General features: G+C 47.7%; 1 protein-coding gene across 1 annotated transcript in view; it reads left to right on the top strand.

Moving 5' to 3' along the window:
* Mylk (myosin light chain kinase) overlaps positions 1-15838 on the top strand; it is a 180579-nt gene that overhangs the window by 30612 nt on the left and 134129 nt on the right. The window contains 1 exon segment of the mRNA XM_032900154.1: positions 14931-15138. Coding sequence (XP_032756045.1) covers positions 14931-15138 — 208 coding nt within the window.

Consider the following 15838-nt stretch of genomic DNA (forward strand, 5'->3'; position numbering starts at 1 on the left):
GTTTGCTGTTGAAGATGTGCCGTCTCGGCTTCCTGCTTTGTTGCCATGGTATTCCCGCCATTATGGACTTGAACCATCAGGAACCATGAGCCGAAATCAGCTCCTTCTTCCAGGAGTTGATATTGTCGTGGTGTCTGATCACAGCAACAGAAAGAAGTAACGAGTTGTCCCGAGGTCCCACTAGCTCTGCTTGGTTCTAGAGTATCCGTCTTGCACACAAACAGTGCAAGGTAAACGCATTTCTGTAAGAGGAGAAATCTGATGTGTGGCGTACGATACAAACATAAGAAGCATGAGTGTCCCCTTCTGTAGGTGTTAGGGGTCTTGGCAAAGGAGAAAGACTGGGTGTTGTTTGGGTCAGGGCAGGCCTCATTCACTAAGTGCTCTGTTCGGGGAACCCAATGGAACTGTCAAAACTGACCATTTTGTCTTCATCTTACCTCATGCATGGCTTGTGTATTATCTGAGTGGGGCAGACCCTGCAGAGGCAGCAAACTCGGGTCCAGCATTTGGTTTTTCTCTGCCCAGAAAAAGGAAGGAGCGAATACCAGCCTTGGGAATGGAACCCTGGCCTAGACCCAGCGCTAAGCTTCTGTGATAGAAATGGCTCTGTAATAGGCCATGCCACTATGGGACAGAGGCTCTGGGGCCCAGGTGTGGCCATTCCTCCTAAGCCACTTGGCTCCCTTATCTCTGGAGCATGAATCCCTCCTTTGATGAGTGTAGCCCGTCTTTGCTGCTTTACAGTCCTTCCTTTTCCCACCCTTTAACCACCCCACCCCCATCCCAGGTTCAACCCCTAACACTAGGTAAGAGAGAAAGAAGGATGAAAGGGAAAGAGAGAGATCCCTGAATCTAATTTCTATTCTTTTGCTTCTTCTTGAACCACAGCTACTAACAAACCACAACCAAGCTCCCTAAATAATCAACAACCCCCCCAACACACACACACACACACACACACACACACACACACACACACACAGAGAGAGAGAGAGACACGCCAGCGCACGTTCACACACATCTCTCTCAGGATCCTACCATTTATATACCCTCTGAAACGCTCCCAGAATTCTGAATGTTACACAATCACAGAAATTATCTGCAACTGGAAAAACCATGCTTCTGCTAGAGCAGGAGGCAATCATGCTCGGCTGCTGTGGACAGTCCAAAACAACACCACCTCCCATACCTGGGATCAAAACGAAAGCACATTCTTATAATACTTCTTTGTTTTTTTTAAAGAAACCCAAAATTCCAGAATTCTGAAAAAATAGCACTCCAGATGATGTTGTGCTGGCCCCTGCCCCGAGTAGCATGGCTCCTGGGTAGGCTGTTGCTGGGAGGCTGAGTTTTTGTTAGTCTTTCAGGGGTCTAGGGCTCTTTGAGAAGCCAAAGGGCAAGACAGAGGGGAGATCTAAAGAGCTTTAGGCTAAAGTGTCTCCCTGGGGTATAGCAAATAAGTTTGTACATTGGCCCAGGCTGTCTTCCCACTCTCTGTGTTACTAAGGATGACTTAGAACTGATTCTCCTGCATCCTCTTCCTGGATGCTGAGATTGTGGGAACGTACCACCGATCCAGGTTTCCACAGTGCTGGAGACTGAACCTAGGATTTCATGCATCCTACAACCTCAGCCGTAAAGCAGCATTTTCAGCCACAAGGAATGTCAACTAAGACACCTTCTCAGGTGTCACCGGTATCCGTTCACTAGCACCACCCAAGGACCCTTCTTCCTTATAAATTGCTTTCCTGCCAGTTACTGTTGATAACTATCATGTGTATTTTGTTTTGGTTTATTTGTGATACAAGGGATAAAACCCAGGGCCCCTGCCCAAGCTGAGCGTGTTCCTGTACCACTAAGCCACCCCTAGCCATATGTTTATTTTCAAGGGCCTGTTAGGATTCCTACAGCTAGAACTCTCTGAGAAGGGTGGCCCAAGCCCTCATCTATACTGAAGCCACCCATGTCTGCAGGATCCTCCATCTAGAGTAGGAAGTGTGGCTTCCATCTAATGGTGTCATTTACAGGTCTCTAAGACCAGAACAGGAAGACAGAAACTCCACCTTTTGCCAGCTTCCTCTGCAGCCTCTGTGCAGTCTATGCCTCTGAGCTTCAGGAAAGAGCAGCAGAGCTCTTGCCATACAATATCCTTACACTACATCATGGGAAGTGGCCTGGTGTAGAGCGTCTTTCTGTCAGCTGGAGGGTTGGTCAAGGCAAAGCCAGGTTCCCCAGATCCTGTGCCAAAATTCTGGGGAGGGCAAGGCACCCAGCCTCCCAGACAGTGCCTGTGGCTGCTGATGATAGGGCCCCCTCCTCTGGGGACTGCAGTGCTCAGTGCCAGCTCACTGGGCCCCAGCTTCCAACACCCCCCTACCCCATCCCCCCAGGATCACATAGTTGAAAGGGACACTGGCAGGAGGGCAGAAAGGAAAGTTTGAGTTTTGTTTTTCTCTAAATAAATGGGCAGCTTTTCCCTTCGTTTTTCCAGATGCTTCTTCAGAAAGGATTTCAATGGCTTGGACTGAGAAGCCTAAATCTGCTTTAAATGAGTGCTTGGAACTAGGACTCACTCTTTTGGTGTCCCGAGTGAGCCACCAACAAACTGAGAAAACCACCCTAGTCGCCTGCTCCCCAAAGGCCCTGGTTTGAGGGTTGTTGGTATTTGTTACTTCTCTTTCCTAGGTCCCCAGGGCCCTGACCTAAAATTCCTGAACAATAGTTTATGAGGGGGCTGTGCCCGTGGAACTATGTTGGCAAGAGCAATACACAGGCAGAAGTAGCTGAGGAAGAGGCTCATCTGAAGTTGCTTATGGAGAGCAGGTTGCACAAGTAGGGGATCCCTGAGGCTGGGCTGGACTCCCCTGAATCCACCTGGGTTCACCATTCGCCTTCCCAGGGAGTGCCCCATGAGCACAGAACACCACAGGAAGGAGGCAGAGCAGTTAGAGTCGCCTGTTACCTTCTGCAAACTCGAATGCCTCTTCTTCCAAAGCCTCGGCTGCCACCCAGCCCTGTCATGCCTGCTCCCAGGCAGCAGGCCCTGTATCAGAGGGCAGCCTGGGATTCATGTTTAGCTCACAGCTGCACCTCCCCGCCCTTGCCTCCACTCTCAGGAAGCTTCTGTAGCATGCTCTCCTGACTTCAGGAACAACACTAACTGCACAAGGTGTACCAGGGTGGCCACCCAGAGAAGGCTTGCGGAGCAGGGAGAGGAAGGCAAATAGAAAAAGGCCAAGTTGGGTTTTCTGAGCACAGTTTGAGAAGTCAGTGGAAAATTCTAAATTCGAAGTGATTTGGGTCTAATTTATATTCTAGGTACATTGTAACATTTAGCAAAAGTGATACAGTCTGAGTAGTCTTGAAACGATACATTCTAGGTACAGTCTAGGGGTCTTGTCGGGTTCATTCTCTCTGCCAGGGAAAGCATTAAAGCAGGAAAACCCTGAAGCACTTCAGACAATCAGCAGTTGAAGGGAGGCCTTTACTGGCGATGAGGAAACACACATGCAGTATACACCGAGAGAAAGGCCCTCTGCATAGCCCGGGGGAACTCGGGAAAATACCATCTCTTCTCCAGACCTAGGAGCTTTAAAGCCTTTGAAGCTCCTCCCACCCTATTTAGGATTGGTCAGTTTGAAGAAAGCTGGGATGGCTGATTGGCCCACGAGTTGAACTTGTTGAGCCACTCCATCAGTGAGACTAGAGACAAAGCCCACTAGGCTGTTTTGTTTTGTTTTGTTTTGTTTTGTTTTGTTTTGTTTTGTTTTGTGTTAAGCTGCCAGGTTTCTCAAGTCAGGAGGGTGAAGCAGAAGCTGACCATCCTGGAAATTCACCTTTAGTCCCCTCTTCTTGTCTGTTTGCCTATCAGGGAATCTGCCTAACTCCTGGTCTCTCAACATCACACCTGGCCTGTCTGTTTTCCTGTTGGTAGGTGTATATAGCCCAGAACTTATGGTTTTAGTCATTTAAGTGTACAGTTCAGTCACATAAATGCCGTCTTGTTAGCACAAGGCCATCCCACTGGCCTCCTCTCAGGGACCTGGCAATTGCCACCAGGTGTGCCAGGCATGTGCTGAGAGGGCCTCCAGCTACCCTAGATTTCTCTCTCTGCCTTCCCACTTCTCCCTCCCTCCCTTTTCCTGTGCCACCCCTCCCCCCTCCACACCCCACCCCCCCACCCTCCGTCTCTTTCCCTGTCTCTCCTCTCTCATTCCTTCTCTCTATCTCCCCACCCACCTGTCTGTCTGTGTGTCTGCTTCTATCTCTCCTTCATGTCCCCACTCCAAGACTTCCACTCTCCCTTCTCCCAACAAAGCTCTTACACTGGATTTGTTGCACGGCATAGTTTCTCCGAGGCACGCCTTGGCACGGGCCCGCCAAAGGTACCTGACCTCTCCACCACATTTTTATCCTGTCAGAGTCACACAATGACGTGGTCATCGTCACCATTCATCTCCAGAATAGTTTTTACCTCATGAAACTGAAGCTATGGACTCATTAAGCAACCTTTTCTCTTCTTGTTCTTTCTTTTCTTAATTAAAATGATATTCTTTGTAGTGCATCCCGACCACAGACCACAGTTTCCCTCACTCCACTTCTCCCAGCTCCCCACCACCCTCCCGCTCCCCCCAGATCCACTCTCGCTGTTTCCCTTCAGAAAAGAGCAGGCCCCCAAGAGACAGCAACTGAACTGGACAAAACAGAACACAATAAGACAAGGAAAAAGCACTCAGATCAGGCTGGACAAAACAACCCAATTGTAAGAAACGAGTCTCCCGAGCAGGTAAAAGAGTCAGAGATACATCTGCTCCCACTGTTAGGAGACCCACAAAACAGCAAGCTAACAGCCATAACATATACACGGAGAACCTGGTGTAGATCCACACAGGCCCTCTGCTTGCCACTTCAGTCTCTGTGAGCCCGTGTGAGCCCTGCTTAGTTCATTCAGTGGGCCATGTTGTCCTGGTGCCCTCTGTCCCCTCTGACTCCTAGACTCCTTCGAGCCAGTTTCAAGGAGAGGGATCCAAATGGAGACCTCCCGTCTACACCTTCCCATTTAGTCTCTGTCTCTGCATAACGTATGGCTGTAGGCCTCTGCGCCTGCTCCATGCCCTGCCTCTGATGACAACTACACAAAGTAGCTGTCTATTAGTATACAGAAGATCATTAGGAATTAGGACTTTTTTTCTTTTTGGCCAGTCGTATTCAGTTTTATGTAAGGTCTCTGACTGTCAGTTCTCTGGTTTCTGGCCGTCCAGACAGTGTAGGACACGAGCTCCCTCTCATAGTGTGAACCTCAAGTTAAACTGGACGTTGGTTGGCCATTCCCACAAGTTCTGTGCTACCATTGCCTCAGCACATCCTGCAAGCAGGACAGATTGTAGGTCTAGGATTTTGTGGCTTGTCAGTGTCCAGGTATCTCCTTCTGCATCCTGAAGAGTACCTTTCCACAGCAAATAAACCAGGACACAGAGGTGAAGGCTCCATGTAGACATCAGTTCAACCTCTCTATGTTCAATGAGCTGTAGATATTGTCCTTAGCAATGGGGGTTCCACTATCAAAACCATTTGTTTTGTTTTCCGAGAGGGCCTTCTGTCCTAGCATCATCCTGGGTTGTTTAGAGATCTCCATGGACCCCCTCAGACAACAAGTCAACACAATGCAGCCTGTGTCACCACTGGAAGCAAAAGATGACCAGTGCAGACCCTGTATCCTCTTTACTAAGAGTCCTCATGAGGGTCATCCTCATAGAGTCCAGAAAGTTTCCACTGCATTGAGTTTCTGCAGTGCATCCAAATGCCTCCAATTTCAGCTGTCTCTCTCCCTCCATCCCTTCTCCCTGGCCTCTCCAACTTGATCCTCATGGGCTGTAAAGATGGCTGGCTAGACTCCGGCCAAAAATATACACATCAATTCCTTAGCTCCCCTTTTCCCCCAACACCAGGCAACGCTGTTCTGCTTTCTGCTTCGGTTGGTCCTTTGCACACGTGAGGTCATGAGTTCTTAAGCTTAGCAGTGACTGTCTTTTTCCCCTTAACATAGTATCTTCAGGCTTACCCATGTTGTCCCATATGTCTGAATTCTCTTCTTATGGATTAACAGTATTCTGTTGTAAATCCTTTGCTTCCCCTGTTATCTATCGATAGATACTTGGGTTGCCCTCTCTATTTTGAATGTTGTTATGAGCATATGAATGTAATGAAGTCCCTACTTCCATTTGTCTTGAGTGTATATCCCAAAGTGGATTACTGGCTCAGATCATAATTTTTGGTTTCAATCGTTTTAGATTTATTTTGCTTTATGTGTATGAGTGTTTCGTCTACATGTATGTCTGTGCACCACGTGTATGCCCAAAGAGTTCAGAAGGTGTCCGATCCCTGGAACTGGAGTTACAGACACCCGGGAGTTGAATGTCTTCCCTGGGGATGAACTCAGGTCCTCTCTAAGAGCCACAAGTGCTCTTAACCACTGAGCCATCTCCCCAACTCTTTGTCCCCAGATCTACTGGTTGAAGAGTGATGACGGTCTCTGTGTGGCTTGGAGAGCAGCTCTCTGCTCCACCCATCCCTTCTGCCAGTGACGTGTGTCCCTTTCTCCGGACTCGCCATGACTGGTTTGAAAGTCAGATTTTGTCAGCTCAGATACTTCCTTCCCAACCCTTGCCTGTGGCCTTTCAAATTCCAGTGTAGCAGTAGTCAGTGAAGCAGAAAGTCAAGAGGTACTCCCTATCTCAAAACAGCATGTGGTATTCTGGGAAAGGAATTATGGTGTGGTAAAATGACATGTTGGATATTTGTTTTCAAACGTTCTTTGCCATGCTACATAAAAATAATGGTCAGCTTTCAAGTTTGGTTTTATTCTTTAGATAAAAATAATAAGCCGGTTCACCCAGAACACAAAATGTTCTTAGTTAAAGTGTTAGGTTTTTACCTAATTAAGAGTCCAAACCCACATACTGAGGCACACCCTCCCAGTAACAAAATAAAACAAAACAACAAAAACACACCAACTTTCTGGATCTACAAGATGGCTCAGCAGGTAACGTGCTTGCTGACAAGCCTGACGATCTGAGTTCAATCCCCAGGACTCACATGGTGGGAGAACTGATGGATCACGGCCTATGCACCAGGCAGGAGTGCAGCTGCACACATGCGCACACACAAGGGTTTTTAAAAAAGAACCCTTTTATAAAGTTGTTTATAAAAAACAAACAAAAAAAAACCATGAGTTGTGACTGGGAATCGTGGCTCATGCTTTAATCTCAGGGAGGCAGAGGCAGGTGGATCTTTGGGAAGTATAGTTCAGTCTGCTCTGTGTATCAGGACAATGTACATGGAGCATACTTATACTAATTAGTCACAAGTTGGTAATTCTTATAGCAAAAGTAGTTTCATACTATTAAAACTCTGGGGTCGTAGGGTTGGGGATTTAGCTCAGTGGTAAAGCGCTTGCCTAGGAAGCGCAAGGCCCTGGGTTCAGTCCCCAGCTCCGAAAAAGAGAACCAAGAAAAAAAAAAAACAAACTCTGGGGTCTTGTATGAATTCTAGGATAACTTATAAAGAATCACTGACATTGAAGAAGAGAGGGTGGATATAAAATCCTGGAATCTGTTAATAAGCTGTCGTACGTGTGCTGTCTGATTTGATCCTATATTCTTCCGTGGAAATGGGTTCTAGCATCTTACAGATGGGTAGACTGAGGCTAGGGAAGCTAAGCTGCTTGCCCACAGCCAGGCAGCTGACGATGAATACAGCCAGAACCTACACACCGGCATTGACTCACACCACAGTTTGCTGGGTCTGATTCCAGAGCTAACTACAGGTCTTCCTGAAACAGTAGGGATTCTTGTTTCTGGATGACAGAAGCCAGTCCCAGAGTGGTTAAGCAGAGATGTGTCGTGTCTCCTCCTAGACCTGAGTAGAACTGAAGCCACCAGAGCTCTGACCGGCTGTGCCTTTGTTGCCTCTCTTCACTGTACACATGAGCTCTCATGTTTAAACCTGGTTCTTCCTTCTGTCAGGAAAGTGAGAGGTAGGAGAGGGAGTGGGAGAGAGTGGTTTCGGACTCTTTCAGGGTTAAGTCTTGCCAATTTTGGTCTCCTAGGGTTCAGGAGGGCAATTGCAAGGGGAGAGCGCAAACTGGCTGGCTTTGTGTGTGCCCAATGTTTGAAACCAAGCCTTTCGGCCAGATTGGCTTCTCCTCTAGACTCCCATGCAGTCAGGAGAGAAAATTCCCCTGAGAAGGGACGTGCTGCTGACCCTGAAAAGGTGGGCAGGAGAGCCTGAGCAAATCAAAGCCAAACCACACCAAAGCTTTGGTTTCTTTAATGTCTAGAGCGCTGCATGCTTCTTACTAATATTCTCTATGACTGGGAACCTCTCTCAAATTGATAGCAGAAGCTTGAGGACCACCACAGAACACTGACATCCTGGGCCTGCCTTGTCAGCTAAAGACAGCACCACTGGAGCCCCCGTGGCCGACAGGAAGGAAGACCGGAACCACGGTTTACATGGGAGAGTTCTCAGAGAGGCTGATGTTCAGTCAGAAATATTTTTTATATGAAAAGTACAACTTAGACGGAATTAAGGATTATCAGTATAGGGGAGTCCCCTGGACACTTTACCACCTGTATCCTTTGTTGGGCATTTTCAAGGAGTTAGATGTGTCGTTAAATGAGTTAGGAAGTTAAGTTTTGTTTTTTGTTTTTTTTTTTTTTTTACAAAAAAGGAGTGGATTTCCCTTTAAGAGTCTAAAGGGATTGCAGTGTGACCCAAAGCCTGCAACCTATATGTTGCCTTGGGTTGTCAGAGAAAGGGAGAGGCGTGGCAGCACATGCCTTTGATCCCAGCACTCGAAAGGCAGAAGCAGGCAGATCTCTGAGCTCCTGGCCAGCCTGGTCTTCAAAGTGAGTTCCAGAACAGCCAGGGCTACATAGAGAAAAAGAAAGAAGACCTCAGACTTGCAGGTTCAGCGGTGTGGGAATGCTTGTGCCCTGGCTCACAAGAAAAAATATCCAGGAAAGGGAAGTGGCAGGGTACAGGGGCCTGAAGCATGTGTTGGTGTTCACCGAAGCTCTTTTCATCCCTGGGTTCCCCAGTTGGGGTGGGAATGGAAGAATCCCCGGTGGAAGGCTTCCTAATTGCTGTTGTCAACAGCTGTGATCTCTTCCTGATACAATCCCGGTTCATCTGGGGCTTTGGACTGCAAGGGATTATCCCCAGCCTTAAGTAAGCTCCTGCCTGACTTGGGGCGGATGCCAGCTGCTGACACAGACTTGGGCCCTGAAGCCTGGTCATGCCTTGGCTGGCCTTCAGCTTGCCCTTCACCCTTCACTCCTCACCCTCCTAATATACCCACCAGGTTAGACTCACAGTTATCTGTGGTCCAATCTGTGGGGAGGTGATGTTATGATACCTGGCAGCTTATCCTCAGAGGTAGAACAGATGACTCCCACCAAGAACAGAGTCTCCCTCCACCATTGCCTTTGTTTATCATTCTATTATGTATGTATTATATATGTATTATTTAAAAACGTTTTTTGAAGCCAGGTGCTCACCATGTAGCGCAGGTCGTCTGCAGACCTGAGATCCTCCTGCCTCAGTGCTGGGATTCTAGGCATGGATCATCGTGCCTAGACATAAAGTCCTTCCTCCAGTTTTCACCAGCTCTGTTCTAGTCTCCAAACACAGGATGCTTCACATGTTAGAAACATGAGAACTTGAACCTGGTGGCCCAGACATAATCCTCGTTACTTGGGAGGCTGGGTCAGGAAGAGCATAAGTTTAAGGCCTTCTTAGACTACAGAGTTGAGTTCAAGGACCATCTTGGCAGTTAGGTAAGACCTTGATTTAAAGATACAAAAAGGGAAGAGTGGAGATAGGGATGTCTGTGTCTGTGCGGCTCATCCTCCGGCCTCAGCCTTCTCCAGCATCCCTCAATCACTGCCTACGGATGCCCCTAGCGACTCTGGCTCCGTTTTTATTTGTTTGTTTGTTTTCCCTTTCCGTGTCCATCTTTGTGGTCCCCAGCATCCTGCCAGACAGTCTGTTTCTCTTTGGCCAGTGCACAATCCTGGCTCCCCTCCTTTTGGTCACCCTCCATCCCAGATGTGGGCAAAACCTCCATTCTTTGGTCTTGCCTAGTCTTGGCTGACAGTCAGACTGCCGCAGCTGTGCCCTGCAGCTGTATGGGCTTGCAGTGTGCACAGGGCCTGCCAGGATCAGAGGACCCACAGAGGCTCGTCGTCTTTGCAAAGTCATCCCCCTTTTTTTTCTCCTTTGCATCAAGTTCAGAGAAGGCAGATGTGTGGCTTAGAGACTGGGAGGGTCTGTGTCATGAGCAATATTGCCACCGCTCTGGGTTCAGGATGGGGAGGTCTACCCTAAGCAATGAGGAATGGTTTGAGAGCCCTCAATGGATTAGGAGAAACTTAAAAGTCTGATGTCCTACAGCATGGTCCTCTTTAGTCACTGAGTGAATTCCAAGATTGTATTAGGTCTGAACTGTGACACAAGTCAGGTAGCAGTGCCCAACAGCAGCTGTTTTCTCCTCAACCAGCAGCACTCTCGGGAGCCCCATTTTCTTTAAAGGCCTTTTGAGGCCATAACGGTTTTTTGAGGACATTTTATGGAGCAGGAGCCCAGTCTTACTATTTAAAATTATTATAGGGATTATGACTGCAGTATCTCTATTTTTATGACAGTTGTTGGTTATGCCCCTGATTTATTTGATACTGGGCTTCTGTTCAAGAACACAACCTCCAATTAAATGCGGTTATTGTGGCAAAAATATGATTCTCCTCAAAATGACCCTCTTTGGGGCCAGTTCCAAAAACTCATTATGGTGAGAAGTGAGGGCAGCCTCTTTGCATTCATGATCCTTCCTCCAGTGGTCACTTACTTTTCCCATATGAGGAATTAGAGGGTAGCAAGGCTGTGGGTTGGGCCTAAGGAAAATGGAGGTGAGAGGAAAGAGCCTTCTCCAAGAACTAAGTGGGTCACCAGTTAAAACCATGCTTTAGAGACAGAAGAAACCCTGGATACATAAAGAGTAATTTTCTCTTCCTTGATAGGAAGGAATTACAGCCCAGAGAGACCAGGAAGCTTGGCCAGACCCAGGCACTGAGGTCTGGCTGTCATACTGCTCTCTCTTCTCCTCCCTAACCTCCCTAGGATGTCATGAGCCCACATGGCTCCGATCCTGTCCTACCCTGAATGAAAGGAGATAACCCATGACTCCCTTTCTGCATGACCAATCTTTTGTGAACCCTTTGGAGCCTTTTAAAACAGAACCAGACATTGCTTTAAGAGACGGGGTTCTATTAGAATAGGTACTCATCACCATTTTGGGTAATACAAAACATGATTAACTTAAATTGGGAATTGACGGGGACGTCTGAAGACAACCTCTGAAGCCAGAGACCAGAATTGTGGTCCTAAATGTGTCACTTCATCTGCCATGTGGGTTGGCTGGGAAACCCATTCCTCTACTCTTTAATATTACACTTGGCGTCATGGCTGCCACCAAGGTCCCCATCACAGGGTAGCTGGTGAAAGAATTCTTTCTGGGAAGACACAAACCAGGGCATCAAACAGGCATAAAATAGGGTGCCAGCAACCAATCAAAGCCCAACTTGGAGAACCAATGAGTTGACTGGCTTAGTCACCCACAGGGGCGTGGGTGACCCTAAAGCAAACTCATCATCACAAAGCATCACCCGAGGATGGATGAAGACTTCCCCATAACGCACAGATACAGTCCCTGTCCATTAACCTTGACAGTCTATGTACACTCAGGACCACAGGGCTATGTGCAGTCAAGGTACATACGGACTGCTTTGGGATTCATTGAGTAAGAAGAAGCCGTAATCCCAACTGAGGGTCCAATGTCTCTACTCCCTCTTTTCTGTGAGGGACTGTCAGTAATAAGTAAGCCAGACCTCGGGGATCTCTCGCAATTGGTCACAGACGTTCCAACGAAGATGATGGCCGTGACGCTCAGATGATAGCAATCTATAACCTGAGATCCCTCCCTCACAGTGCCGGGAGTCGAGGTTCTCTGTGTGAAGGTTCTCTTGAGAACTAGACATTTGAGAGCATTCACCAGCCTCTGGAAGATCCTAGCCATAAAAATCCCACCTGTAGCTTCTTAATTGAAGGCCATTCATAGATCCCAAGAATGTGAACCAAGATTTCCCATCTTCTCTACTTGGGCCCCAGCATAGCGAACAGGCAGTGATAAAAGGGACATCCTTAAACAGAAGAGTCTTTCCTGATGCGAGAGAGCCCCTGATGAGCCTCTTTCACAGTGGTAGGACACATGCTCACATTGCAGATCATTCAGACCTTAGGACTGAGCGAGCTCACAGAGGCCTTTGCTCTAGAACCAGGAGCTGTGAAAGCCTTGTCTGTACACTTTGACTTTCTTTAACTAATGCCAGTTTCAGCATGCTTAGGAAACCGTTGAATATGTATTCTAGTAACACATTTCAAAAGTAACTTTTGAATATGTGTAGACAATGAATGAGGAGAATAGAGAAAAAGACCAAGAGGACATGTCCCTGAGGACTGGACTGCTTTCAGTGTACCCAGTTAAACATTGATACCCCCAGCGGCCTGCTGCAGGGGGCCACCGTGCAGGCTGCTGGAATGCTGAAAGCCGTAGGTACTGTTAATGATTCATCTCCAATTCTGCTTGCAGGGCTAAGCTCCTGTGCTCCAAAGCTGACAGGAAGCCTGGGATCTTCTTCAGGAGGGTGGGCTAGCTCTGCCTTACAGAGCAGGAGAAGAGAGGCATGGTTTGGAATTTTCATTTGAGCAGCCCCCTGAGGGCTTCCTCGCTTGTTCTCTGAAAACTGTTTTAACAGGATCCATGCTGTCTGCTGTTCCTTTGTATGAGTGCGTTTGTGACAAAATTAAAGCCGTAGGATGAAAAGATTTTATATGGGATCATGATGATACAGGCCATCTTCAAACACGTGTGACGGTTTTTGTGTATCTCTTTTGTTTCAAAAAATAATGAGTGGCTATATATCCATTAGAGAAACATGAATGGAAGGTGCTCGTTTTTATTTTCTTCTGTTTAACCAAGACTAAGTGTGTGACATTTCCAGAAATATCCAGCGTGAACTGAAGGGAACAGTGCTCACCCAGGGACATGCACAGTCACACTTGGCTTTCTGTCACAGTAGTGAGGGCTGTGTGTCCAGGTGGATGTGCTCACCTTCACCCCACCAACTTACGGTACGAAATAGTTGCAGTGGTGACACCACGTCGGCCTCAGGCATTGCTGACGTGTCTTGGAGGAGACAACTTAAGAACTGAAGCATTTCCTTGTGGGTAATCCATCTCTGTCCTGAGTGTGATTTAGATTTTTATAGGAAGGAGCTTGTTTGTTTGTTTGTGGGAATTACAGATAAAATTAATATTACTGACTGGGGGTTTGGGGCTTTTTCTTTTCCCTTGAATCCTGACTCTACATCAGCAGGGCTGGAGAGGCAGGTCATGGAAGATTTATAAACTGCCATGAAGGGATGATTGTTTGAATTAATCAGAGGATTGCTGGCTTTGGGCTTTTTAATGGGACTCAAAGCTTCCTTCCTTAGGAACAAAAATCTACATCTTAGATACTCAGACTTAGGTCTGAAGATGCTGGGACCAGAGTTGCTAAGGAGATTTAAGCCACATACAGATGACTATGACGCTGGGGTGGGTCCCCAGCACCACAAAAAGAAAAAGATGACTCTCGCTGCTAAAGACAGTGCTCCCCTTCTTTAGTGCACTTAGGGAAGGACATGATGTGGGTCCCAGGAGTTCGAACACACATATCCCCTGAGACCCATAGATCATTGATACCTGACCTTGCAAGAGAGAGAGAGAGAGAGAGAGAGAGAGAGAGTCAGTCATACTGAAAATCTTAGTTCATTTCTCCTGAAGTCATCCTCTCTCGCCTTGGAGTGGCTGCATGGATAAAAGCCGTGCCTACAATCTTTTGTAACTAAGGCAGTTTCCTTCTAAGAAGACTTCCAAGCTGTGCTTGTGCCTTTTCCAATGCAGAAGTTCAATTCTCCGGCCTCTTTGAAATGGGTTAAGCCCTGCTCCTCTGAAGATCGGTCCAGCCTGAGGGCCATGGTGAGTCCCAGGTGTTCAAGGGCACTTACAGATTTTTCATATCTGGAACTCAAGTAGAATATTTTTAAAAACATATATTTCATTCTCTCTCTCTCTCTCTCTCTCTCTCTCTCTCTCTCTCTCTCTCTCTCTCTCTCTGTGTGTGTGTGTGTGTGTGTGTGTGTGTGTGTGTGTGTGTGTGTGTGTGATTCATATGTGAACACAGGGCCCTAAGAACCAAGAAGAAGGCCTCTGATCGCCCTGAAGGTGGCATTATGGTGGTTATGAGCTTCCTGACGTGGGAGAGCCCTCCCGACATGACTGGGAACCAAATTTGTGTTCTCTATAAGAACAACACGTGTTGCTAACTGCTGAGCCATCTTCCTAACCCCTCAATGGAAATTCTGAGATTGGGGTTTTTCTCTGCACCTCTCTCTTTTGAGATAGCTTTACTCTGAGGCTTGGATGTGTCGAGGACTTGGAAACAACTGAACAGAGAGCGCTCACAGACCCTCGTGAGTGTTGTTAGAGGCAGAGAGCTGGTGCCCAGCTGAAAGTGCCACAGGAGGCATTCGTAGGGGGCCATCTTTCCCAGTAGTCACAGGAAAGCTGCTGCAAGGAACAGACTGGAACTCAGCTTAATGCCTCGTAATGATTTATTGTCAAAATACTAAAAAAGTACTCATTTTCTTTTCTTTCTTTTTTCTTCTTTTGTAGTCCAGTGAGTAATGCATAGAAAAGTGTGAACTGTGAACCCCACAGCCTGTAGTGGGCGTGTATGGGACAGGAGCCCTTACAGTTTCTTCTTCTCCTAGGTCCGGGGCTACCCAGAGCCCCAGGTGACATGGCACAGAAATGGGCAAACCATCACCAATGGCGGCCGCTTCCTGCTGGACAGTGGGGTGCGGGGGACTTTCAGCCTCGTCATCCGCGGTGTCTGTGAGGAGGACAAGGGCAAGTACACCTGTGAAGCTAGCAACGGCAGTGGCGCCCGCCAGGTGACCGTGGAGCTGACTGTGGAAGGTGAGTCCCATGCGACACCACTGCAGGAGCTCCTGCTGTATGTCAGCCCTCTTCAAAGATGGAGGGACCTGGAAGATAAGCCGCACCCAGTTTGGGGCTTTGGACTGTCCCGACTCTTGTTTCATCCAGCCTTGCCACGACTCACATCCCCACCAAGAATACAAACAAACTCTTAGGGGCGACCTTATGAAGGGATGCATGGCCCATCCCCCACTCTCCTCACCTGTCACCCCACTGTAGCCAAACCTTGCTCTCACTTGACAAGACCTCAAGATTCCACCCTGTCACTTACCCAAGCAGGAGCTCTTGCCTTGGTCCTTCCCCTGGCTTGCACTCGTGTTCTTCAGGCCTTTGCTTAAACACCCCCAAGTTAGAGAACCCCCTTTTAGTCCCCTTCCTGTAAATTCCTTCACAGTTTTCCTCTAAGGCTTGCCTCTCACCCACTGCACAGCTCCAAGACACAAGGTCACCGTCTTGTCTGTTGCTATGTCTTCAGCACCTGGAACATCTGCACAGGTGAATACCGAATGCTTGGGAAATGATTGGAAGTGACTTTATCATCATTAGCATCACTGTGAAGTGACAGAGCTCACTATAAAAAATACGTAACAAAGAACTATGTCTATTAATTAATATATAGTCGTTTGTCTCCCCCACCCCAGCCCACTTCTGTGACTGAAGTAATCTTACTAACTTAAAA

This window comes from Rattus rattus, chromosome 4 (assembly GCF_011064425.1).
Source record: "Rattus rattus isolate New Zealand chromosome 4, Rrattus_CSIRO_v1, whole genome shotgun sequence".
NCBI classification, from domain to species: domain Eukaryota; kingdom Metazoa; phylum Chordata; class Mammalia; order Rodentia; family Muridae; genus Rattus; species Rattus rattus.